This window comes from Podarcis pityusensis, assembly GCF_964106645.2.
Source record: "Podarcis pityusensis genome assembly, chromosome: 12".
Taxonomy (NCBI): Eukaryota; Metazoa; Chordata; class Lepidosauria; order Squamata; family Lacertidae; genus Podarcis; species Podarcis pityusensis.
The window spans coordinates 9,165,001-9,189,401 of record NC_138037.1 but is presented as its reverse complement, the minus strand read 5'-3'; the positions used below and the strand labels follow the sequence as shown (position 1 = coordinate 9,189,401).

Genomic DNA, 24,401 nt, shown 5'->3' with positions numbered 1-24,401 from the left:
CCAAGAGATAAATGTTTATGCCTCCAGGACCCACAATAACATCTAAAAAGGCGTATTTATGCTGCCTCATGCATCACTGAAATTGCTAGTTAGCCTCCGGTTGCAGACATATGTTGGAAATAAAAATAGGGCAAGAGGCAGAGAGAAGGGGGAGTGCGTGTGTATAGACCTAAGTGGGTATTCATGGGCCACTCAGGAGGAAAGCAAGTCATGAGCAGAATGAGAAATGGGAGAGGCTGGAGACTCCCAGCTCCCCCCCCCCCCGGCAAAACAAAGAAAAGAAAAAAAGAACTGTTTGGATTAGGATGTGCAAATGTTGAGACACAGCCATAGATGCAACAGGCACTGAATGAATGAATGATCAATCAGGATCCTGGCTTCCATACCTGCTTTTCACTAAGGCAACCTGCCCAGTTTAATATGCAAACAGCCTTGCAAAGGTGTGTCTAGACATTATGTAGCTGCACCAAGACTCACTCTCAAAAGCTCTTCTCATCTTCTCTCAATGAATTTCATCAAGCCCCCTTCAGCCCCCTTAATAATGCTCCCTGAAGCATTATTCTGAAAATGCTTCCTTTTCACTGAAAATGCTTCATTTTCAGTGGTCCAATTATAGGCATTTCAATGCTATTAATCTGTGCAAAGCTGTGCTTGAAATGGGTTTCTCCCTTCTAAAGCCAACCAACAGCAATGACATCAAGTTTCTGGTCCTTATGAATCACGATAATTTATTTATTTGTTAACTCTTCTTCCAGAACAGAATGGAGTGGCATTTCCAAAAAATGAAAATGTAATGGGGATATAAGTACAAATTAAGCTATGAGGCTCAAAGAACAGTCCTATCCAGCAAGTTTATCATAAAGCAGAACCTATCACACCCCAGCTCAAGACATACTTCAACTTAATTTTGTTGAGCCATTCTTTAACTTCTCCATATATTAATCCAGAGAGGCTTCACTTTTCCTTCCCTAGAGAGAGGGAGTTTTATGGAGTAGTTAAAATTCTTTTCCAAGGAGAGGAAGTGACACACCCTGAACTCCCTGTGGGAAAGAGATGATCGCAGTTAACAAGACACACGGGGAAAGAAATGTGATTTAGAGAAAGTTATTAGACAGTCTGCAGACTGAGAGCGAAACACTGCTTTGGCCTTCAGTGACTTCCTCCTTGGTTATGAAGTCATCCACTGACTTGGAAGTTTCATAGAATCATAGACTTGTAGAAGCTTTCCTCAATTGGCAGAAGAATCTCTGTCGTGAAAGCTATTCTGGAAAACTAACCTGCTTATAAAACTCAAGAGGGATTCAGCTCCAAAGCTTTGGAAACCCCAAGACAACTCCCTTCCTCAAGGGAAGGCTGCAAAAATCCTACACAGAAGGAACTTTGATGTAGGGAAATATGTAGTATGAAACTTATGTGTAGACCACTCCACTTCAACCTGCACACCAGCTACACACTATTTCCTACACACAGATCACTTTTAAACCAGGAAATGTGCCGAGTTTTAAGTAGCTGATCTGAAGGAACTAATATTCAAGGATATCTGGGTTAGAATCTGAGTTGATGAGGATGGCTTGCAAGCCACATTCCCCAACCCCTTTGCTCGATGCAGGAAGTCCACAGCTTGGCTGTCTAGCCTTTGTGCGAAGACCACCAGGGAGGGAGAGCCTACCGACCCCATCAGCTTAATCAGTCCATTGTCAGACTGCCCTACCATCAAGAAGCTGTCTGTAATGGACAAAGGTTCCTCAGCAGACAAGTCAATGCAAAGTAGGGTGAGATGGAAATGACCGGCTTGAACACAAATTCTAAAGGAATCAATTGGTGTTCCTCATTGCTAGGCATTAGAGTTTTGCAGCAGGAGGGGGAAACAGAGAGAGAGAGAGAGAGAGAGAGAGAGAGAGATGAAAGACGCACAGTCATCACTCAAGAACCTTTCCCTTCCCTTCTTTTACCCCTCCCTCTTCAAATGCCAGGTAAAAGAGACTTAACGAGATAATTAAGGGAGAGGAAAAGGTCAATAAAGAGCTGATTTATGACACATGCTGGAAGAGCCTTGAGTGCGTAACTAAGAACTGCACTCTCTCCAAAGACAGGCGGCAACGTTCCGCAAATAAGGGAGATAGAATCTGAAGTTGCTGCATGCAGGGAGGATGCCAGCTCAACCTCCTGGGAATCCTGACAAATTGCAGCTACACCGAGGATCCCAAGCGACAGGTCTGAACACCAAAGCAGCAACAAAAGAAAGAAAGAGGGTCCAAGAATAGGGCTGCCAACTGATTGAGGCCGTTTTCGCCAACTAAACTTGTGCCTTTTAACAACTCAAGTTTAAATGCATACCAAGAAACAGGTAGTCTACCAAAAATAAAAAGTGGTTCTTGAAATATCCTACTCTGCTTTCTTCATCCTTTAAAGATGTGAAGAAAAGTCAGGTCTGAAAGAGTATCAGGTCCCCTCATCCCAAACAGGTGAAACAGATTCTCCCTCCTCAGTCACCTTCCCTCAAGCTTTTCTGGATTATCAAGTAATTTATTAATATTCCTGCTATTTTCACAAGATGTCTCTGGCAGGGTTGAGTGGGTAGGTTTAGCTAGGGTATTATTAATGTCTGCAAGTGAACACAAGCCATCCTTTTAATTTCTACCAAAAAAATAAAGGTAATTGGCCTAGATCCAAAGAACATCTGGAGAAGTTGTGTTCAAACAGGGCTTTGCAACCTCTCCAGTTTCCTGCTAGAACCAACTGCTCCCTCCTCTGCCAAGAGCTATTCCTGAGGGTTACAGGACTGCTAGTGTCAGGGGTAGGTGGGAGGAGCAAGAACAGAAGTTCTGCTCAAGTAAGGGGTCCTCGTACCATGTAGCTGTGGCTATGCACTGCATTCAGCCATTTCCAAATCACTTCCTGGTTAAGGTAAACCATACTTTATGAAATTCAAATAGGTCAAACTTTGGCAGAACCCATAGTTTGTTTCTAATTCTAGTTAGTAGGCAAGCTACAATTTGTCCATTATGGATGTCAAAAGAAACTATAGTGTGCCAAACCAGGAAGTGAGGGAACCTCCAAGTCTTGTGGGAAGTTTGCAGGCCTCAGGCATAATAATCATGATCTTTCTTCTTCTTTGGCAATCACTCATAGCCAAGTAAGATTGTCTTCCATAAACACAGTTTTAACAATGAGTCTGTAAGTGATGGAATCTTTCGAGGATACCCAAGCTATGACTAGGGTTGGGTGTTATGTCAATCATAGAATCATAGAGTCGGAAGAGACCACAAGGGCCATCGAGTCCAACCCCCTGCCAAGCAGGAAACACCATCAGAGCACTCCTGACATATGGTTGTCAAGCCTCTGCTTAAAGACCTCCAAAGTCTGTCTTGTGAGATCAATTTCAAAACTTGTGAATCATAACGTGTTTCTGTGCTATGCAAAAATGACAATGCAGGAAAAACCGTGAAGCCAGCCAATGCCTCTACATAGCTCCATCCTGTCTGAAATATCAGTATAACACGATGTTTAGCTAGTGATATATTACGATGTTGAAAACCAGGTATTGTCCAACCCTAGCTATGGCTTTGCCATTAAATGGAGCCAAGCAACTGTATTTGGGAATCACTCAGGTTAAAATAAATAAAATCTGACAAATAAAATTATCAGATTATCTTTTAAAGCTCTATTTAGATGCCTTTTTGAAAAAGGGTAGGATATGTTTTATTTTTAAAAAGTGAAAATTGCTACTCAGTGTTAGAAACAAAAATACCTCTTTGAATGTTTTGAAAGTCCCTTTTACTAGACTAGAACCAAAACAACCTGAGAGCACACACAGGCACACCTAATAACCTTATACTTACCTCCACTGAGAAGCTTCATCACTAACCAGAGCTCATCTTTCACTACGAAGGAAGTATAGTAAGATACGATGTTCGGATGATGGCACTGACTCATGGCTTGAATTTCTTTCTAAAGAATTGGGGGGAGAAAGAGAAAACTGCTGTTACTATTGTTGTTTTTTAAAAAACCATGTGCCGAGTGCTCTATGCAGAAGTAGTGGAGAACTGGGCAGAGTGCTTAAGACGTTTGTAAGATGAACCCAGTCATTGCAAGCAAGTGAAGGGGTCAGGAACTGGCCATAAGAGCTGAGTTGCGGAGTCAAAACACAAGACATAGCCCTTGCTACACTCCAGTGCAGGGTTGTCTCCAAACCTGGACTACAACTCCCAGCATTCCTAGCTAGCAGAACCAGTTGGAAGGGATGGGAACTGTAGCCGCAAAACAGCTGGGAGACCCAAGTTTGGGAAAGCCTGCTCCAGTGCTCCAAGTTGCAGGTAGGCTGCTGCATGTCTGAAGGCTCAACAGTGTTTTAAAAAAGGATCCCTGGATGTAGAAAAACTAGTATATTAAGAAGCACAGGAGCCAACTCCTAGGGTAGGGTTGCCATATTTTAAAAGCGAAAATCCAGACAGAAAAGTTGTTGAGCCTTTTTCGGGCAAAGCTGTTGAGCTTCTTGGCAAAATCGCAAGAAATGCCATACACCTGGACACTGGTGGTCGAATCGCAGCTGTGTCTGGGAAATTCCAGATGTATGGCAACCCTATTATATAAACTGAGGGAGAAAATTCACCTGAGTCTTTGAAGGTGGAGAAATCTGGATGAAGAATGCAAGTTGAGAGGAAAAGAGACAGAATCCTTTCAGATTTAGCCTGATGCTATGCACAATCTGTAAGGATGGTATTTTAAGGCACTGAGAGGAACAACAGCACAAGGCCCACCTGCTTGAATGAGCTTGTCCTCAGAATTCTAGAAATATGGTGCCGAGATTTAAATTCTGCTCATTTGGAAATGTTTTCTGCAGGGTGTGTGTGGCTGCAACAAAGTGTTGCAGTGTCCAGTGCTGCTGTGCAAGAGGCCGGCCTGTTACCCAAATACTCCATTGCATTTCCCCATCTCCCCCTTCCAGTTTCCCATTTCATTCATATCCCAGTATGAGCACAACTATTTCCCCCTCCCCCCACATTAGATTCCCCCTCCCCCCATATACTTCTGCAAATCTTGCTTTCCCATCTCCTCAAATGCCAACACCTCCGTCATGTGCAAGAGTGGTGCCATTTTGGCTCCATAAAGAGAAGCGCCTGCCAAGAACTAAGGTTGCTATTAACATATACAATGTATGGTGCTTGGTTTCTTTGTGCTATTGTTCTCTTCCATTGGTTTTCTTTTTACTGTTTCCATTCAATCTTCCTTTGAGGTGCAAAGAACTTAGAAGAAGCGGAATTTAAAACAAAACAAGCAAGGTTGTTTACAAAACAAAACCAATACGATAAAATAATGATAAAAATAATAATATACACAGACAGATTCCCTACCAAGGATTTATACTAAGGCTGGGGACACCCATATGAACAGGTGAGCTTTTAACCAGCCAGTGAGACATCTGCTCTACAAGTGCCAACAGTATCGCTTTTCAGAGAAGTTGGTGATGTGCTGCAACCAGGGACCCACCCAGGTCCCACCTGGCCTGTACCTTTAAAGCAGTATAACATAAAACACTCATCGCTTCACCCAAAGGATTCTGGGAAGTGTAGTTTGCTCAAGGTGCTGAGCGTTGGGGAGTTAACTCCCCCATTCCCCTCACAGGGCTACAGTTCCCAGAATTCCCTGGGAACAATTCTCAGACTCTTAAACCCCTCTGAGAACTGTAGCTCTGTGAGGGGATTAGGGGAGTCTCCTAATAATAATAATAATAATAATAATAATAATAAATTTATTATTTATACCCCACCCATCTGGCTGGGCTTCCCCAGCCACTCAGGGCGGCTTTCAACAGAATATTAAAATACAATAGTCTACTAAAAGCTTCTCTAAACAGGGCTGCCTTCAGATACACAAATCTCTTCACCTTTAACAAACTACACTTCCTACGATCCCATGGTCACCAACATTTTTGGGCCCATGGGCATGTTTGTAAACCAGAGGCACGCATGCGCCCCTCAACCAAGCACACACCACAGCCTATTTGCTCCTTTCAGGCCTGATTTCTTCTACGGTGGGAGGGATGACCACATACTCCGGCACAAGCTTCTCGATAGAAAGGGAAGAGAAGCATGAAACAACCTTGAATAATTGACCGTCTTCTCCAGATTTCAAGATCACAGCTAGGTTGACAGAAGAAGTGGGGGAAGTACTGCAGCTATTAGGAAGGAAGAGGCACTTAGCCATCTGCAATAAGGCTGATTCAATAATGGAAGGCAGAGGATTAAAAAAAAAAAAATCTGTAAAATGGAGAAGTAAAGATATGAATTATTAATGGAAAGGATGCTGCCTTCCTTTATTTCTGCAAGACTGACAGAGCTGAACACACGAGGCAAAGCTTTCACAACTCTCAATTCCTTCGGTCTCCCCTCATGAAAGTTACAAATCTTGCAAGGGTCCCGAGGATCACATAAAGCAGGCTTCCTCAACCTTAGGTCCCCAGATGTTGCTGGATGACAATTCCCATCATCTATTAGCAGAAGGGCAGCAGTCGGGGGGAGAAATGGTTGGCTCCAGAGCTAACCATTCTTCTGACCCCTGCAAACAATGTGAAGCGGAAAAGCGTGCAAATGTTGCCTCGTCTATTTCAGGCTGTAACTTATCACAGCCAACCTTGCAAGGCGAGAGTCTCCGAAAACAACTTTCCTCAAACAGCCAACTCTTGAAGGCAGATAGGGTTCCTGCTCCTAGAATTGCCCTAGCTCACAGCTACCACAAACACTAGTGAGTTACACTGCACCATGGGTTATATTCACTCTTCTTAACTAGCCAGAATGATGCTTCAGATAATCAAAATCTCAAGCTTACTTCTTAATGCCTGGAGGATTGCATCTTTTAAAAATCAATCGGATAAATAGATTATTAAATTTTTTTTAAAAAACCACCTAAAACTTTTAACATACAGTGGTACCTCAGGATGCGAACGGGATCCGTTCCGGAGCCCCGTTCGCATCCCGAAGCGAACACAACCCGTGTCCGCGCGTCTGCGCATGCGTGGATCACGTTTTGGCGCTTCTGCGCATGTGCGTGGTGTCATTTTGATGGTCTGCGCATGCGCACGCGGCGAAACCCAAAAGTAACACGCTCCGTTACTTCCGGGTCACCGCTGAGCGCAACCCGAATTTGCCTAACCCAAAGCGTATTCATTCTGAGGTATGACTGTACTGGAATAAGGTGTCCTGGTTAAATGAACATTAGCTTTCTTTAAAATAAAAATTTGCACAATTAAAAGGCTTCAGATTGCAAGGGCTATCTTGGAAGAGACATCACCTTGTGCATGAGAAAGGACGATGAGAAGGCCTCTCAGGAGTGTGCCTTTTACACCACACCTATACCAAAAAAGCTTACTGTTTTTACTGGCACAAAAATTTGCTATCAGTCCATCAGCTAATATAATTGCCGTCATCGGCTGACTAATCTGAAGGGCTGCAGCTCAGAAGTAGAGAATCTGATTTGCACACAGAAGGTTCCGGGTTCAATCCCCATCATCTCCAAGCAGAGCTGAAAATGGCCCCTGCCTGGAACGCTGGAAAGACGCCATCAATAAAGACAATACGGATTTAGGTGGCTTGATATACTGATTCATATATGGCAGCTTCCTGGGTCCTACTGCCTGCCTCCCAGGCAACCTGGCAGGACCTGCTCCTTCTGGACAGAAGGAAGAGGCAAATGTAGAATGCCGCTTCCTTGCAGCGGTGGGGGCTTTTCCTCCAGCCCAGATGTCGAGGCTGAGCTATAATAAGAGCAGACATCAACCCGCAGAGTAATTAAGACTGCTCAGCCATAAGCTTCGGCAGACTCGAATCCCGAGGAATCTCTCTGCACGCAAGGGATCTCGGGGTTTCTACCTTTCCATCTCCAGAGGCCCAGATGTAACAGCTCCTCCGAAATGAAAAAGCAACATGGAATCTACTGTTGTGCTCAGGGATGCACAAGTCAACCATGTCTGCCGGATAAGGATGAGGAACTCTTTCTAGGAATTTCAGCTCTTTCGCAGGAAAGGCTGTGCAATCCAAAAGCATTTGCTGAATACTCCCCCCACACACACACCGCCCCAAAGAGACCAACAGTCAGACCACTATTTATACGCATTAGTACATAATCTCAGCTGTCCTTACAAAGATCCAATCTTCTGCTTCAGGTGCACCCTAGAGCATGGGAATAATCGAACAGGGTTTTTCCCGCTTTGAATATCAGACCCCAATGCCACATCAAACATTGCATTTTAAAAGCCCTTTCACTGCTATATGGCAATGGTTCCCAACTGGGGGTCTAATACCCATCAACAGCCCAGGACGTCCCATTTTGGGGGGCCACGACTCATGGAAGGGCGCAGCTTGAAAGATGCACGTCCCAGATTTGCACTGGGCCTTGCTGGAGGGTATGGTGGCACCATTCACCCAACAAAAACTACCACAGAGAGACTAACCTTTTTCAAAAGTAGGTGGTCCATGGCTTGGCTTTTTTGGGAACCATTGCTATATAGCAGGCATCAGCAAACTTTTTCAGCAGGGGGTCAGTCCACTGTCCCTCAGACCTTGTGCGAGGGCAGACCAAATTTTTTTGGGGGGGGAAATGAACGAATTCCTATTCCCCACATATAACCCAGAGATGCATTTTAAATAAAAGGACACATTCTACTCATGTAAAAACACACTGATTCCTGGACCATCCGCGGGCCAGATTGAGAAGGCGATTGGGCCGCATCCGGCCCCCGAGCCTTCATTTGCCTACCCATGCTATATAGCATGAGACATCAGGATGGAGGAGCTGCTGCTCTAGAAATACAAGTCAAAAGCTCCCTTTTCCAATGCTATTCTTTGGACACTGGGCACGATCCAGCCTGAAACGCTGAAGAGCTGCTGTCAGTCAGTGTCGACAGTATTGAACTAGATGGATCAACAGTTTTGATTCAGTATAAGGAAGCTTCCTGTGTTCTGGCTCCCAAGAATTATGCACATTGCCAGCATCAGCCTGAATGCCACTCTTGCAAGAGGGGTGCACTCAACTAGTCTGCCCACCTGCAATCCCTAGCTTCACATCCTGTGGATTATATTCCACAAGTGTCTGCCACGATTCCCTCCACCCCTGCCATTTTGTGGAAGATCGTGCCTACACCTCAATGATCTTTTCTTCTTCTTCTTCCCTTTTTTCCCTTGCTCTGCCTAACAGCCAAGGTGTCCTTGAGTTACTGCGTGCATATTTCCATACTAAATCCCCCACGCTAATCCCTGGTGTGGGCAAGCCCCAGCTTTCTAAATTTAAAACACTGTCACTGTGTATGAAGATGGCATTCATCTAGAAATGCACGCCTGTTAATTATAAACACGTCGCCGTCGCAAACCGCCACATGACAACAAGGTGTGAGGGTCACAGGAGGCCGCGCAGCCCCTTGAGTATATTTTGAGACTTTTAACGGCAAGTTAAGTGCTTCCAAGAATGCCCAGCAAGCTCTTTTCTGAGGGGTGTGTGGAAATTATCATTCCAAGGCAGGCTTTTACAACCTGGTGCCCCCGCAGGGATTATGGGCTGAAACTCCTCTATCAGACCAAGCCACCGTGGCCAATGGTCAGGGATGATGGGGAATTTGGAGTCCAGCAACATTTGAAGTGCCCTGGGATGAATCTGAGAACTGTAGAGTTGGAAGGGACCCTGAGTGTCATCTAATCCAAGCCCCTGCAACGCAGGAATCACAGCTAAATAATCCTGGACAGAAGGCCAACCAACCTGTTTTGGAAGTCCACTGCCTTCCGAAGTAGCCTGTCCCACTGTCAAACAACTTTTGCTGACATATAGGTCTTCTAAGGAAGGCTGTTCGAAGCAATCTGAAGGAGGATGCCTTTTCAAACTCAGTTTCTATCTAACGTTACCCCCCCCCCCCAAAAAAACCCTATTCCGCATCATACTTGCAGCACGGTCAGCGCCCCCAAGGCCTAACCCATCAGTTAATTTGCTTATAAGCAAGTATTTTTTAATAGTTTCAAATCTATGCCTCCCTTGCAACAGTGGTGAGAAACTGCAGCTATCCACCTATCCTTCCTTGCACCCCACAAGTTCTGGATGGAAGTGCAGCCCAAACAAACCCAGTTAAGGGGGCAGAGTTCTCAAGAAAGTTAGGGGGAAATGTACAAAGTGCCAGAAGATCAAGCAAAGTCAAAACTGAAGGGAGCCATGCCTGCTGGGGCAGCCAGCAATAGTAATGGAGCCCTAGCTGCTCAGTTGACTGGGGAGGGAGATGGAGGGGATCAAGGCTTTTGCGCCTCCACCCACAAGACTTAACGCATCCCAACACAAAATCTGCATATGGTTCCCCCTCCACACACATCTTTTGGTCTATTTGACCTCCCCAATACATTATTCTCTGCTCCACCCCCACCCCACCCCCCAGCACCACCAAGGTGGAAAGGCCAGGGCTTTTGATGTGGCAGAAAAGCTAGGATTGTGTTGCCTAGAAACTGGATGGAATGTGTTGCAAGCTGGCAACCGGGCTTGGATTCCCCCCTCGATCAGCAGAATAAGCAAGGAGAGCAGCACTCAGAGTGCGCAATGGCTGGGCTGTGGAAGAGGCACCAATTCGACCCCTCTCAATTCTTCTCTCTCTCTCTTTCTCTCTCTTTCCAGAGTTAACTGAATTGCTCTATTAAGTTGGTGTTTCTTCAAGGCAATGATTTCCCCCCCCCAAAAAAAGTCTTTAGAATGCATTAGGGCAGTCGCTTGATTAAAGAAACCTTGGGTGACGAAGTGAGTCACCTGCTTAAATCTGAACACAAGTTAAATTGAAGTCCGCACCACGTTAGAAGAATCATTCCTGCTTGTGTGTTTAATCAAGAGCACTGACCAACTGTCGTAGTTATGTAGTACCTGCGTGTGTGTTTTTTAAAAAACTTTAAGATCCATTGCTCAATCAATTATGCAAACGTTTCCAAGCAAACTATTTTTAATCAGTGTAACCAGGCAATTAAATGCTGCAGTAGAAAATTTTCCAGCACTTTATTTTCCCATGGAAAATGTTCCACTCCATAAATTCATTAATAATTATGAAAGGATGTCAGCTGCAAGTAAAAATTAGGCAAGCAAGGCAGTTTCAAAGTTTTAAGCATTGTTTACTAAACACAGGGCATCAGAATGCTGTTGTTGTTTTTAATTAAAACTCAAAATTTCCAATGCAAATTACGCTAATATAATAAGGAAAGTTTCCTGGAAAACCCACAACACTGGAGGCTAATTAACCATTCCATCATGCAGGGCAGTTTCTCTGGCCCAGCTGGCAAGAGCGGTGTGTTTAGAAGAGATATGTTTAAATACACTCACAGCAAACCAAGTGACTTTGTGGGAGGCTGTTAAATGGGAACACTAAAAAGCAGGAGCAGTTAAGTAGTAGTGTGGAAACTTTGTCCATTCTTTGCCAAATACATCACAGCTGTCTGGTTGCTCAACGATAAAAATACTCTGCACATGCTCAAGATGGTGGCACCAATTTTTGTTCACATGTGCTGGGGATCAGGCTTAGGCCCAGCTCAAACTAAGTCCTGCAACAAGCATTTTGCACCATCACGATTGCCAGATCTGGATTTCTTGGAGGCATCTATCCAGCCACTGCTGGAGAAAGAAAACTGGGCAGATCTTTTTTAAAATCTGCGTTTGTCTTGATTATTTCACCACCATCATCTATTATCAGAAGGAGGACTAGCTGGCTGAGAGAAGAGACCCAAGAAACTATTGAAGGTGGAAAATTCCCATCTTCCTGATCCTGACAGGGCGCAGCTCGGATGCAATATTAAAAGTTTGTTTGTTATGTTTAAGTCACTAGGGGAAGAAAAGCACGAGGCTCCTTCCCCCAACGAAAAGCCCGGTAAACAAAGCGCGGCTGCCCATCAGGTCACCTAATTGGGACCTCTTGAGAAGAAAATGAAGCAATTCATTGCTGCCCCATTCATTAGCCAATGAAATAGGGGGCTGTTATGGAGGACTGGGTCAGCTGGAGATTAAATTATTTAATTAGGAGTTTTATCTGTGTTTTCTGCTGCAGAGCTTTCTGAATGGTTCTTTGAGCCCTGAGCTGGCAAGTGCCCAAGTTCCAACAGTATGTGTGACTACTTTAGCAGGAAGGGACTAAAGAGAGGAGGGGATGGGGCCGAATGGTACAACGGATGCAAAAGGCATTCAGACACACAGGCTCAGCCTCTAGGTTTTGGGTGGCTGGGTGGGGGCAGCGTGGCTCTGGGCAAGCTGCTCTCAGCAGCCTCTCCATCGATGGCATCGTGGGCCCCCCCCCTACGGGTACCGCAAACGTGATTCATCTTTAAGGGATCGAATCACTTCCCAAACCTGTATACACCTGAACCAGATCTGACCCGTAACAACTTACTTCACAGTTGCAGTGGAACTAAAGCCCACAAAACTGTGTGGTCTGACTCCCTGAGAGCAAGAGGCAGTGCAGGAAACACTTCACAGTCTGGGAGAAGGAATGTGTCTCTCCAGGCCCCTCCATTTGGCCTTGCAACCTTTCACAGGCCCTGCTCCACACTCTCAAGTGCTTTTTCAAGCTGCAATGTCTCCGTGAATTGTGATAATGTTCCTTACTTGCTAAGATGGGGTAGGGGTGCAGAATTCTTTTCCGTGGCTAGGATTAAGGCTGGGCGACATATCTATATATCGTCCAAAAGCGGTTTGAAGTCCATATCATGATACCAGTTTCATAATTTTTCCCCGTGAAATATATGGCAAATCATGGTTTGCGTGTGTGCGCTATGCAAAAATCATGATGCAGGGAAAACTGTGAAGCCAGCCAATGGCTCTACATAGCTCCATCCTTATTTCAGACATTGTGACAAATCAGTATACTGCGATGTTTAGCTGGTAATATATCACAATGTTGAAAACCAGATATTGCCCAGCCCTCCTGTTCGCCTCTATATAGTTCCATCTTTATTTCAGACTTTGTGATATATCAGTATAATGCGATGTTTAGCTGGTGATATACAGTCGTACCTTAGTTCTCAAATGCCTTGGTACTCATGCATTTTGGCTCCAGAACGCCGAAAACCCGGAAGTGTTCCGGTTTTTGAACGTTTTTCGGAAGCCAAATGTCCGATGTGGCTGTCGGCTATTGTTTCCGGGTTGCCTGCGCCAATTGGAAGCCACGCCTTGGTTTTCAAATGTCTCAGAAGTCGAACAGACTTCCGGAACAGATTACGTTGGAGAACCAAGGTATGACTGTATTGTGATGCTGAAAACCTGGTATCGCCCAGCCCTAGTTTGGATGTAAGAGCCCCACCCACTGCCATAATAATAATAATAATAATAATAATAATAATAATAATAATAATTTATTATTTATACCACGCCCATCCGGCTGGGTTTTCCCAGCCACTCTGGGTGGCTTCCAACAAAACACTAAAATACAATAACCTATTAAACATTAAAAGCTTCTCTAAACAGGGCTGCCTTTAGATGTCTTCTAAAAGTTTGGTAGTTATTTTTCTCTTTGACATCTGGTGGGAGGGCGTTCCGCAGGGCGGGTGCCACCACTGAGAAGGCCCTCTGCCTGGTTCCCTGTAACTTGGCTTCTCGCAGCGAGGGAACTGCCAGAAGGCCCTCGGTGCTGGACCTTAGTGTCCGGGAAGAACGATGGAGGTGGAGACGCTCCTTCAGGTATACTGGGCCGAGGCCATGCCAGTGTCTGCCTCTGGCCACTCACCCCCATGCCACACAGCCAACGTAAGGCTGCGCATGACGGAAAGCGGCCCTCAACGTGAAAATGGTTTCCTACCATTGATCAAGTCCCCCCCCCCCCAATCTTTTTGTTTCCCGCAATTGTACAACTTTCTCCTATGCAATCCAAGGGTGAAATCCTACCCACAAATCCAGGAAACCTACACACGCACAGAGAGAGAGAGAGAGCAGCCACAAGATTTTAACACTTTTTCAAATGTTGCTTACAGTCATGAGGTCTTCAACTTTTTCCTTAAAACAAAAAACAACCACAAAAACCCAGCACAGTCACAGAAAGTCTAACAAATTGCCTGCACAGGGGAGGAACTCCTCTGCCAACACAGAGCAACGGTGATTTATAGACCCTAAAATGAATTGTGGAAGAAGATGGATGGGATTTTTGTACCAGAAGCTCATCCATGCTGGTCTGGCATTTCTCAAGGTTGATCCGCTTGATTGCCACCTTTTCTTTCTTCGGACTACAATAGGCTGCTTGCACCACGGCTGTTGCTCCACTGCCTGGCAGAGAAAACACAGAAAAATACGAAGTTAGGAAGAAGCTGCTAAGGATGCTGCCGAGTAGCATCTCTTTGCGAGGAGAGGTCTGAAATATTGACAACTACATTTTTGAATTCTATTATTTCATTTATGGGCCCTTCTTTCTTCCAAGGAGCTCAAGGTGGTGCATGTGCTTCTCCCTCCCTGCAATTTACCCTCACAACAACCCTGTAAGGTAGGTCAGGCTGAGGTCTTCATGAGGAAGTGGTGATTAGAACCCTGCCCTTCCAGGTATTGGTTCAACACTCTTAAGCCAATAAGCCACACTGGTTTTCTTTGCATAAATACATTGATAAATAGTGCTGCTTCTGAACACTGTTGGCATACTCAAATTGCATATTCTGCCCACAAACTTACAGAAATCCTATAGTCCTGCCTTAAAAATAAAAAGAAAGATAAATTACTAGCCTGCCAGTAACTCCACGCCTCTTGTAGGAGCCAGTTGCACTTCTCTGATGGGCACTCCATTTCTCCTCCAGTGGCCAGCTCAAATGTCAGCATGCAATTGCTTTTTCAGCTATGGCTACCAGGCCAGAATTTAAATCAGGCATGGGCAAACTCGGCCCTCCAGATGTTTTGGGACTACAATTCCCATCATCCCTGACCACTGGTCCTGTTACCTAGAGATGATGGGAGTTGTAGTCCCAAAATATCTGGAGGGCCGAATTTGCCCATGCCTGATTTAAATGCAAGGCTCCGTATCTCACTTGCTCCCCACTACATCCATTCATATCCCCCCCTCCAACTATTAGGTTGCAGAGCAAACAAAGAGACTTCCTAGGGATGACTTTCTCCAAAGTATATATATTTTAAAAAGCAACAAGACACTCATGTGAATTCTCACTTTGGCAGCGACTGTGGCACACCATGGATTTTCCAGACCAAACTTAAGGCGGATCACCAGGCTGCCTTAAGAAAAACGTTAATAAAGGCATAGCTGCAATTCCTGGGATGGCTGAGCTGCTATGGAATTTAAATTGTAACATTCCTCAAGAGAGGCAGAACAAGTTTGAAGGTATCACTACAGACACAGCATACCAAAACCACAAAGCTAATAGCAAGAAGAGTGAAAGGTTACAATGAGGAGACAATGAGGAAGCTGTTGTGAGGCAAGGAACAGTTTTTTGAAAGGGGATAGCAAAGCTTCCCAAAGTCTTCTCTCTCACCCTTTACAAGGCCAAGCTGACTTGACAACAGTTTTGCTGCTGAAGCTAACCAGTCCTGACTTTTATATACTTTCCAGATGCGCACTTTAGCAAAGGAGACCAACACTGAGGAAATGCAATACGCAAATCTCCCAATGCAAACTAACATAAGATTTGGCGTCCTCAGAACCTGAGTGGGGTTCCTAGCTCTCAGGACTGAAGCAAACACAAAGTCCAGAAACTTAAGTCAGAAAACCCCTAGCAACAGTCCTTCGTGTTCCTCACCCCAACCGTCAAAATATTTCTCTCCCTCTTGAACTTTCTGCAGATGTAATTCCCCTATCCACCCCAAAACACTTCCAGCTCACCTTTATATCATTTGCACAACCTCAGGTCTTGAAAACTATTCAGTTATTTTGCTCATTTTTATTCTGGACACAGGACTGAGAGTGGTTGCACTGGCTTTAAAGCTGTTTTTATCCATGCCTATTAAGAACTCTAGTATCTGAGAGATGACCTAGGTACACATACACACCCCACAACATAACCCTCTACATGTGCCCCCTTGCTACTGACAGCTCTGGAAAGCAGCGAGTGAGAGTGAACAAGAGCCGTATGCCGTTTGCCACGTGTGTTTATTTACTCGCAGCACTATTAACATGTTCAAATTAGATTTGCCATTTGAAAACGAGCAATTATAGTCCTTCCTTTCCCTTCGGCCAGGCTCCCTCCTGGGCCAATTTAAAGGGCACCCAAACTATTCGGCGTTAATTCCCTGGGATGGAGGGAAAGCAATTCTGCAGTACCCATTTCCAGCACACAGCGACCAGATCAGAATGGTACACCATTCCTCCTTAATCGCCTGCAGCTGTCTTGATGGAAGATGCCATAATAAACGCTACGGTCACTGTATCCACTTCTCATCTTACTGTGGCTCAATGCTTTTTTATTATTTTTATTATTAAACAGGAACCGCTGTAGTCAAAATGGTATCCCCATTCCTCCTTTGCCTCTGAACTGCCCCTTCTCCAAATATTAGTGGCCAGTTATAAATAATATTTTAATTGGCTAGTGGGCCACTACCCCAGCAGTTTTCAAAACTGTGTCACCTGAAGACACTTCTCTATTGCCAAGAGCTGTCCAGGCAAAGGGCTGACAAACCTGCACCAGAGTAAAGCTACATTTGTAGTGGTCAGGACTGGATGAACACCTCTGGATGGAGATTAGAAAACAGGAACTTGTGACCATATCTCATTGGGCTAAGAGAGAAAAATAATAGAGTACTTTGCCTTCTAAAAAATGCTATTAAAACAATAAATGCTGTTCCTTGCAGTGTAGCAGGTGGGCAGACGGGTTGTTGTTGTTTAGTCGTGTCCGACTCTTTGTGACCCCATGGACCAGAGCATGCCAGGCACTCCTGTCTTCCACTGCCTCCCGCAGTTTGGTCAAACACATGCTGGTAGCTTTGAGAACACTGTCCAACCATCTCATCCTCTGTCGTCCCCTTCTCCTTGTGCCCTCCATCTTTCCCAACATCAGGGTCTTTTCCAGGGAGTCTTCTCTTCTCATGAGGTGGCCAAAGTATTGGAGCCTCAGCTTCACGATCTGTCCTTCCAGTGAGCACTCAGGGCTGATTTCCTTCAGAATGGAAAGGTTTGATCTTCTTGCAGCCCATGGGACTCTCAAGAGTCTCCTCCAGCACCATAATTTAAAAGCATCAATTCTTCGGCGATCAGCCTTCTTTATGGTCCAGCTCTCACTTCCATGCATCACTACTGGGAAAACCATGGCTTTAACTATATGGACCTTTGTTGGCAAGGTGATGTCTTTGCATCAGATGGCAGACGGGTTAGTCAAAAGCAATGGTTTAAGAGCCAATGTCTCTTTTCAGTAAAGAGATTTAAGCAGCTGGGAGTCATTCAACCTACTTTTTCGGAGGGTTACGATATAAAATCATAAACCTGCAACTTCAGGGCGAACCATGAGATAAAGCTAATTCCCAAATAACTTTGTAGAAGACTTCCTTCCACATACAGTGGTACCTCGCAAGACGAATGCCTTGAAAGACGAAAAACGCGCAAGACGAAAGAGTTTTCCGTTTTTTGAGTCGTTCCGCAAGACGAATTTCCCTATGGGCTTGCTTCGCAAGACGAAACGTCTTGCGAGTTCTTGCGAGTTTGTTTCCTTTTTCTTAAAGCCACTAAGCCGTTAATAGCCGCTAAGCCGCTAATAGCCGTGCTTCGCAAGACGAAAAAAACCGCAAGACGAAGAGACTCGCGGAACGGATTAATTTCGTCTTGCGAGGCACCACTGTACTTGTACTGTGGCTATATATATCCAATAGGGCTGGGTGATATATCGTCCAAAACTGGTTTGAAGTCCGTAACCATTTCATCATTTTTGACCATGGCAACATATCAAGACGTATCACCAAGAAAATATCTTTCTAATGACGGACCTCGTACAGATTCTAATATGTTAACATACTAGGACTCTGCTTATTGTGTTTCTAAATGCCACAGAAACCCAGCATATCCTTCAGGGATTTCAAGTTTTATGTCATTCTGAAGATACAGGAGCAGGTTAATCAGATTTGCGCCATTTTGCCAAGGCTCTCCAATCTCTCACACATTTCCTTAGATGTAAGATAAAATCCTTCCAAAACTCCCCCCCCCCAAAAGCAACAATTATCACTAAAGGTATTACACATTTGACTCAAGGAGTCAAATGACACTGGGGTATTATTTTATGTCAATTTCTCCTCAACTTTGGTCCCCAAAACTGCAAGCCTCTTGTAGAATTTCAATATTTCAGCTGACAGTGACACAAATCTCTCCCTCTGTCTTGTCACAACATATGTGTCATTGTGCCACACTGTTAAGAAATAATATGAGTCGCATTATTTCTTAACAGTATGTGACTGGAAGAATCGCACACTGATTTGTGTTGGGGGCGGGAAGGAATTCCTGAATAAATTTCTCAACCCTTCGTTCTCTCAATGAGTTGCTTTCCGTATGAGCAGAAGAGAAAATGCTTCTCTGTAAATGTTTTCCAGGACTGGCCCTCAACTCACTCCCCGCTTCTCTACAATCCTCATTTAGCCCTCTGCCCTTAATTTTTGAAAGGGCGGAAATTTCATCTCTCGGGCTGAAGGCCCTTCCACCCCATCCAAGATGGCTGCCGCCATTTTATAGCCGTGACTTCAGAAAAACAGGACAATAAAACGCCACATGACCTCTCTCTTTCCCTAGCTTCGCTGTCGGTATTACTCAAATTCCTGTCCATGATTCTAGGCCAGCCTTCCCCAACCTGGCACCCTTCAGATGTTGTCGAACTATAATTCCCATGCTGGCTGGGGCTGAGGGGGGTTGGAGTCCAACAACGTCCAAACGGCGCCATGTTGAGGAAGGCTCTCTTCTAGAAGTTTCCCTTCGTATTTCCTCCTATGCTCACCCACTTCCATTAAGTGGAGTTTCAAAATACCACACACACACACTTCATGGTAACCATAGTTTAAAACCATCCGGGCCAGAAGCCTTGAAGTATTTTTAATACAAAATTGCTTTATTTTTGCTGAATGGATTCCATAAGCTCTTCAACAGTCCACTCTTAATTATGGGTTATTTAAGCCATGTTATTTAAGATGTGTAAACACGATACATGTCTTTACAGCCCTCCTCAAAGGATCTCGGGAACCCCTCACAGATCTACGATTCCCAGCACCCCCTAAACTACAGTTTCCAGGGATCTTTGAGGGGGGGTTGTGCTTTAACTGTGCCTTAAACGTATGGTGTGCAGGGAGCCTAAGAAACTGTTAATATGGCTGCTTTTTAAAATAGAAATCACCTCGCCCTGAGGAGCACAGAGAAAAAGCAGAAGCCTCCTGGTGAACTGCCATCATCTAGCTCCCAAGAGTAGCTCCTGCCTTCCCCAATTTCCACCACAGAAGCTTCTGAAGAGCTCTCTTTGCCCTGAGGGAATAGAAGAAACAGATACCAGCTTCCTTTAAAAACAAAAACATTTGTCTTTTCTATTTGACATTCTTGTAACAAGGACTGTCAATAAACCTCTTTGTAAGGTCCATGTGAAAAGCAGAATAAAAAGCTTATGAAATAATATGGCTACTCTAATGGCACCTTTGTGGGGTGTTATTAATATGCCAGCATATATTGCGCAGTTTTCTTTATTGCTCATAGCCAGTGCATTATGTACTTTTCTTGACGGGGGGAACCGACTCTTTCCAAAAGCAATTTGCCAGCATATGAGCTAATAATTTTCCTGGCCTGTCACAAGCTGCAAAATGTTTGGGTTTAGTACACAAGTATTTCAAAATATGATGCAAGAGTTCTAGTGCCTAATTTCCTTTACTAGATTCAGCTGTTATACATCAATCCTGTTATTTTTTTCATTAGCGATTCTTCTCTTCCAAATAATGCTAGTTTTCCCAGTTCTTCCGACTAGTCAAATACATTGCTGTAGGAAATTAAGAGCAGCTCTGTTAAGATTCAACTTCGCTGAATGCCCTGAGTTCTAGTATTATAAGAGGAATTATACCCTATCTGCTTTCTCTACATCCATGCATCATTTTTTACACCTCTATCATGTCCCCGCTTTACTTGTCTTCTTTCCAAACTCAAAGACACCCCGAATTTCCTCATCACTGCCTCCCTAAGTAGTACCTTGCTTCCATCCTATTTCGTTTTTTTAAAAAACACAACCACATGCCTGATAACTTTTTTAAAAAATGCAATTACACCTAATGATTTTGGTCATGTTTCACATAAATTAAACCACCAGTTGAAGTATTAATGACCTAGCAGGTTAAGGAAGGGGAGAGATTAAATAAACCCACCAGATATAATAACTATTTCCTGAATGGACAACATATTGCATATAGAAACATATATGCAAAGACTTGCATGGAGGGAAGGCAATTCACAGAATTGTCTCCACAAGTCTCCAAAGGTTGCAAACCCTTACAATGCATAGCATACATTAAAAATATTAATATAGATTTCACTTTACATCAAATAAGAAGAAGAAGAAGAAGAAGGAAGGGGGTAATATATTAGTTCAAGCTTACTCACTAACTCCCGCCTCTAATGTGCAGGTTTCTGAGGTATCAGTCAATGAAGTTCTTCTCTGTATTCCCTTGTGCAATGGCCTCAATTTGATTAATTGATCAGAGAGCTGAACCATTTCCTCTTCACATCTACCAATTGCTACTTTAATTCCAGAGAGATAGCTGGGCTAGTCTGCAGCAATTTAGGCCCGATTCAAATGATGCACTTACCCAATGGCTCCCCCACAGCAAGAGAAAATTAATAATAGAATAACAGAATTGTAGAGTCGGAAGAGACCCAAAGATCCATCCCCCTCCAATGCAGGAATCACAGCTAAATAATCCCTGACAGATGGCAATCAAACCTCTACTTGGAAACCTAAAAGGAAGGAGGGCCCATGGCCTTCCAAGGGAGTCTGTTCCACCATAGAGCAGCTCCTACTGTCAGAAAGTTCTGTACAGTGGTACCTTGGTTCTCAAATTAATCCATTCCGGAAGTCCATTCCAAAACCAAAGCGTTCCAGAACCAAGGCACGCTTTCCCATAGAAAGTAATGCAAAATGGATTAATCCGTTCCAGACTTTTAAAAACAACCCCTAAAAAAAGCAATTGAGCATGAATTTTACAATCTAACGAGACCATTGGTCCATCAAATGAAAGCAATAAACAAGGTACTGGAGTCACACAATCAATCAATTAGTAGCTGAACTGGGTTCCACACAGTCACAAAAACAAAAGAGCTGCAAAAACAAAAATGCAAAATAAATGCAAAAAATAGACAGACCTCAGTGTAACACCCAAAACGGAAGTGTAACACTCAAAACGGAGCATGTTCGGCTCCCAAAAAACGTTCGCAAAACGGAACACTCACTTCTGGGTTTGCAGGGTTCCAAGTTGTTTGAGTACCAAGGCGTTTGAGAACCGAGGTACCACTGTAGTTGGAACCCCCTTTCTTGCAATTTGAATCCATTGCTTCAGGTCCTACCTCTGGAGCAGCAGAAAACAAACTTGCTCCATTTTCCATGCGACAGCCCTTTAGACATTTGAAGGTGGCTACGATATCACCTTTCAGTCTTCTCTTCTCCAGGCTAAACATACCCACCTCCCTTCTCCACATGCCTAGGACTTATGTACCCTCCCTCTGCTTCCCAACTACCCAACATGCCGCTCCACCATGATGCTACAGTCTTAATGTATCAATAGGGCACACAAAATCCACCATGCGCAGGCCCAGGATGATTCTCAGTTATCAATCTGCTGTTCAGGCCCACGTACATTGGGTTTTCACACAATGCTCTACACAAAAGTGGACAGGACCACTGGGGCAAAAAAGATCATTTTGTGGGAGTGAGCAACAAGAGTATCATTGCATTTTGGCCAAAAGCAAGGCCCTGTGGCACCTTATATGCTAAAAAATGTGTATTTAGCTCATGGACATCCCATAGGCCACTGTAAGGACAGGATATTGGACTAGATCAGCCTCTAGACTGGTCTAGCAGGGTTCTCCTTAGGTTCTAGGTCAGTCTAAGAGTACAGTCTAAAGAAACATGAAGCAATGGCCACACTAAAGCTAAGCAAGCCTGTGTTTTGCCAGCACCTTAAAAAGGTAAAGGTCCCCCTGCCCGTACGGGCCAGTCGTGACCAACTCTAGGGTTGCGCGCTCATCTCGCTCAAGAGGCCGGGAGCCGGCGCCGTCCGAAGACACTTCCGGGTCACGTGGCCAGTGTGATGAAGCTGCAACTGGCGAGCCAGCACCAGCGCAGCACACGGAAATGCCATTTACCTTCCCGCTATAAAGTGGTACCTATTTATCTACTTGCACTTAGGGGTGCTTTCGAACTGCTAGGTGGGCAGGAGCTGGGACTGAACGACGGGAGCTCACCCCGCTGCGGGGATTCGAACCGCCGACCTTATGATCAGCAAGTCCTAGGCACTGAGGTTTTACCCACAGTGCCACCCGCGTCGCCAGCACCTTGTTGAGTGACTAACTGGGAACCCCATGTCGTATTTGGCAAAAGGGAGACAGCATATAAATGTAAGCAATTACAATGGAATCTTGGACATGAAAGCATAAGCCTGCTGGCTTTAGCTATAGAGTACGGCTTCTTATATTTTTGGCATAAGCTGATGAGTGAGAATCTCAACTAAACATGGCGGCCAATTCGATATGCTGTATAAAACATGAATGAGTGTGCCTCGATTCTTGGTAGAGACTATGCATGCCAACCGCACAAACTCAATTGAAAGTCCATTAATACAAAGGCAGCAACAGTATGACGGAAGAATTCTGTGAAAGTGTGAAATACGTAGGCAGGGGCAATCTGGTAAGCATCATCCACGTGGGGCTGCGTCCAACAGTGTCACTCAGCAGACAGTGCGGCTTCTGTTAGCATATAGGGAGGGAAACCTTCTCAACTATGTGGTGATAAGAGTTTATTGGTTTATTTGTTTCCGTCTTTACTTTTATTATCATTTCCCTTTGTAATTGCAGCCTGTATAGTAGTAGCACAATATTTGAGATTAGTAACAGCAAATTTGATACGGGAGTGGTATTCTCATATTTGGTTGGTGGCCCTTATGTAAAAACTTGTCAATTGAGGGAAAGGAGGAGTCCATGGAGGGAAAAAGTCTTATGTGAAATGGTTTTGTTTTATTAAATATTGTTTCGGTCAAAGAGGGTGATTGGCTTCCTCCATCAACTCGTACTGCTTTATTATTACAGGCTGGCTGAGTTAATTATTTTCCCTTCTTGTTATGCTTGGCTAGTTAATTACATAAAAGACAGCTCCTTTTATTGCTTCACTGAGTGTTTATTTGTTCATGTGTTTACGTATTGTATATTTGCGGGAGATTTTCTGCTGTCTGCTTGTTTTGGTCTTACGTTTGCTGCAACCAAGTGTATAGGTGTATATGCTCCGGGTTTTTGTTGTCTGTATTTCTTTGATATGGAAAGCCTTAACAAACTGTTCCTAAAAAACAAAACAAAAAAGGTACTTTGTGGCGAGAAAAGAAGACGACGAAAACATACATGGGAGCACAGTAGCTACTGTCCATGATGATTAAGCAAAACCTCCTGGCTCAAAAGCAGTGTATCTCTTAAATACTGGGAGTTGGGGAGGTTATTGCTTTCATATCCTGGTTGTGGACTTCTCAGATGCACCCGGCCGGCCACCGTGAGGAACAGAAGGCTGGTGCAAACTGACATTCTTGTGTCCATTTACAGCAGAGATTTGCTGTAAGGACATTGAAAGAAGGGAAATGACTACATGGAGAATGCTGAAATGCATATGCACAGATCATCCAGTTAGAGATGCAGAACACAGAACGCACACATCTGGTATTTAAGCTGCTACATCAAGAGGCAACGCTTACTCGTTGAGTAACTGAAGGAAACAAGCCTTGATCAAATAAGATTAAGCAACACAAAGCCACAAATCTCATGACAGTAGCTGAAGATTGTTAGTCACTGAATCTTAAAAAAATAATGTTAATGCTTTATGTCCTTTTAATTGGCACGAATAACTGTCTTGATTTCAAGAAAGCAAACGAAAGAATGCCAGATCATAAAATCCTTGCAATTTTCTTGGGGCTAAAGCATGGAAAGTCTCTGCTGCTCCAGCAACTGGCATCCTTTGTTGCTCGACTGCAAGGCACTCCATAGGCAAAGCATCAATATGGCTGAGGTGGTGCACTAGCTAAAAAGGTCCCCCCCAGCTCCACTCACAGGCAAGACAGTTCCACCTCAGGCTACAGCTGGTCTGGCTATTCTGGCTGGCACCAGAGCAGCTCAGGCACTTTGCTTCCCTCCCTTGCAATGCTTCATCCAGCCCTGATTCTGGAAACCTTAAAGCAAAGCAGCCCTAACTTCACCACAAAGGAGAAATCTGAACCCAACTAAAATG

At 44.3% G+C, this 24,401-nt stretch overlaps 1 protein-coding gene across 4 annotated transcripts in view; it reads right to left on the bottom strand.

Moving 5' to 3' along the window:
* OXSR1 (oxidative stress responsive kinase 1) overlaps window positions 1-24,401 on the bottom strand; it is an 85,316-nt gene that overhangs the window by 49,288 nt on the left and 11,627 nt on the right. Inside the window, exons 1-3 of one of the 4 annotated variants that reach the window (XM_080974153.1) lie at window positions 19,284-19,393; window positions 14,141-14,253; window positions 3,843-3,951 (exon numbers count right to left, since the gene is read on the bottom strand). In XM_080974153.1, coding sequence (XP_080830279.1) covers window positions 3,843-3,951; window positions 14,141-14,253; window positions 19,284-19,338 — 277 coding nt within the window. In that variant the 5' untranslated portion in view covers window positions 19,339-19,393. Of the gene's footprint in view, window positions 1-3,842; window positions 3,952-14,140; window positions 14,254-17,753; window positions 18,106-18,672; window positions 18,851-19,283; window positions 19,394-24,401 lie in introns of those variants that run through there. The other 3 variants (XM_080974154.1, XM_080974151.1, XM_080974152.1) reach the window with 3 other exon arrangements.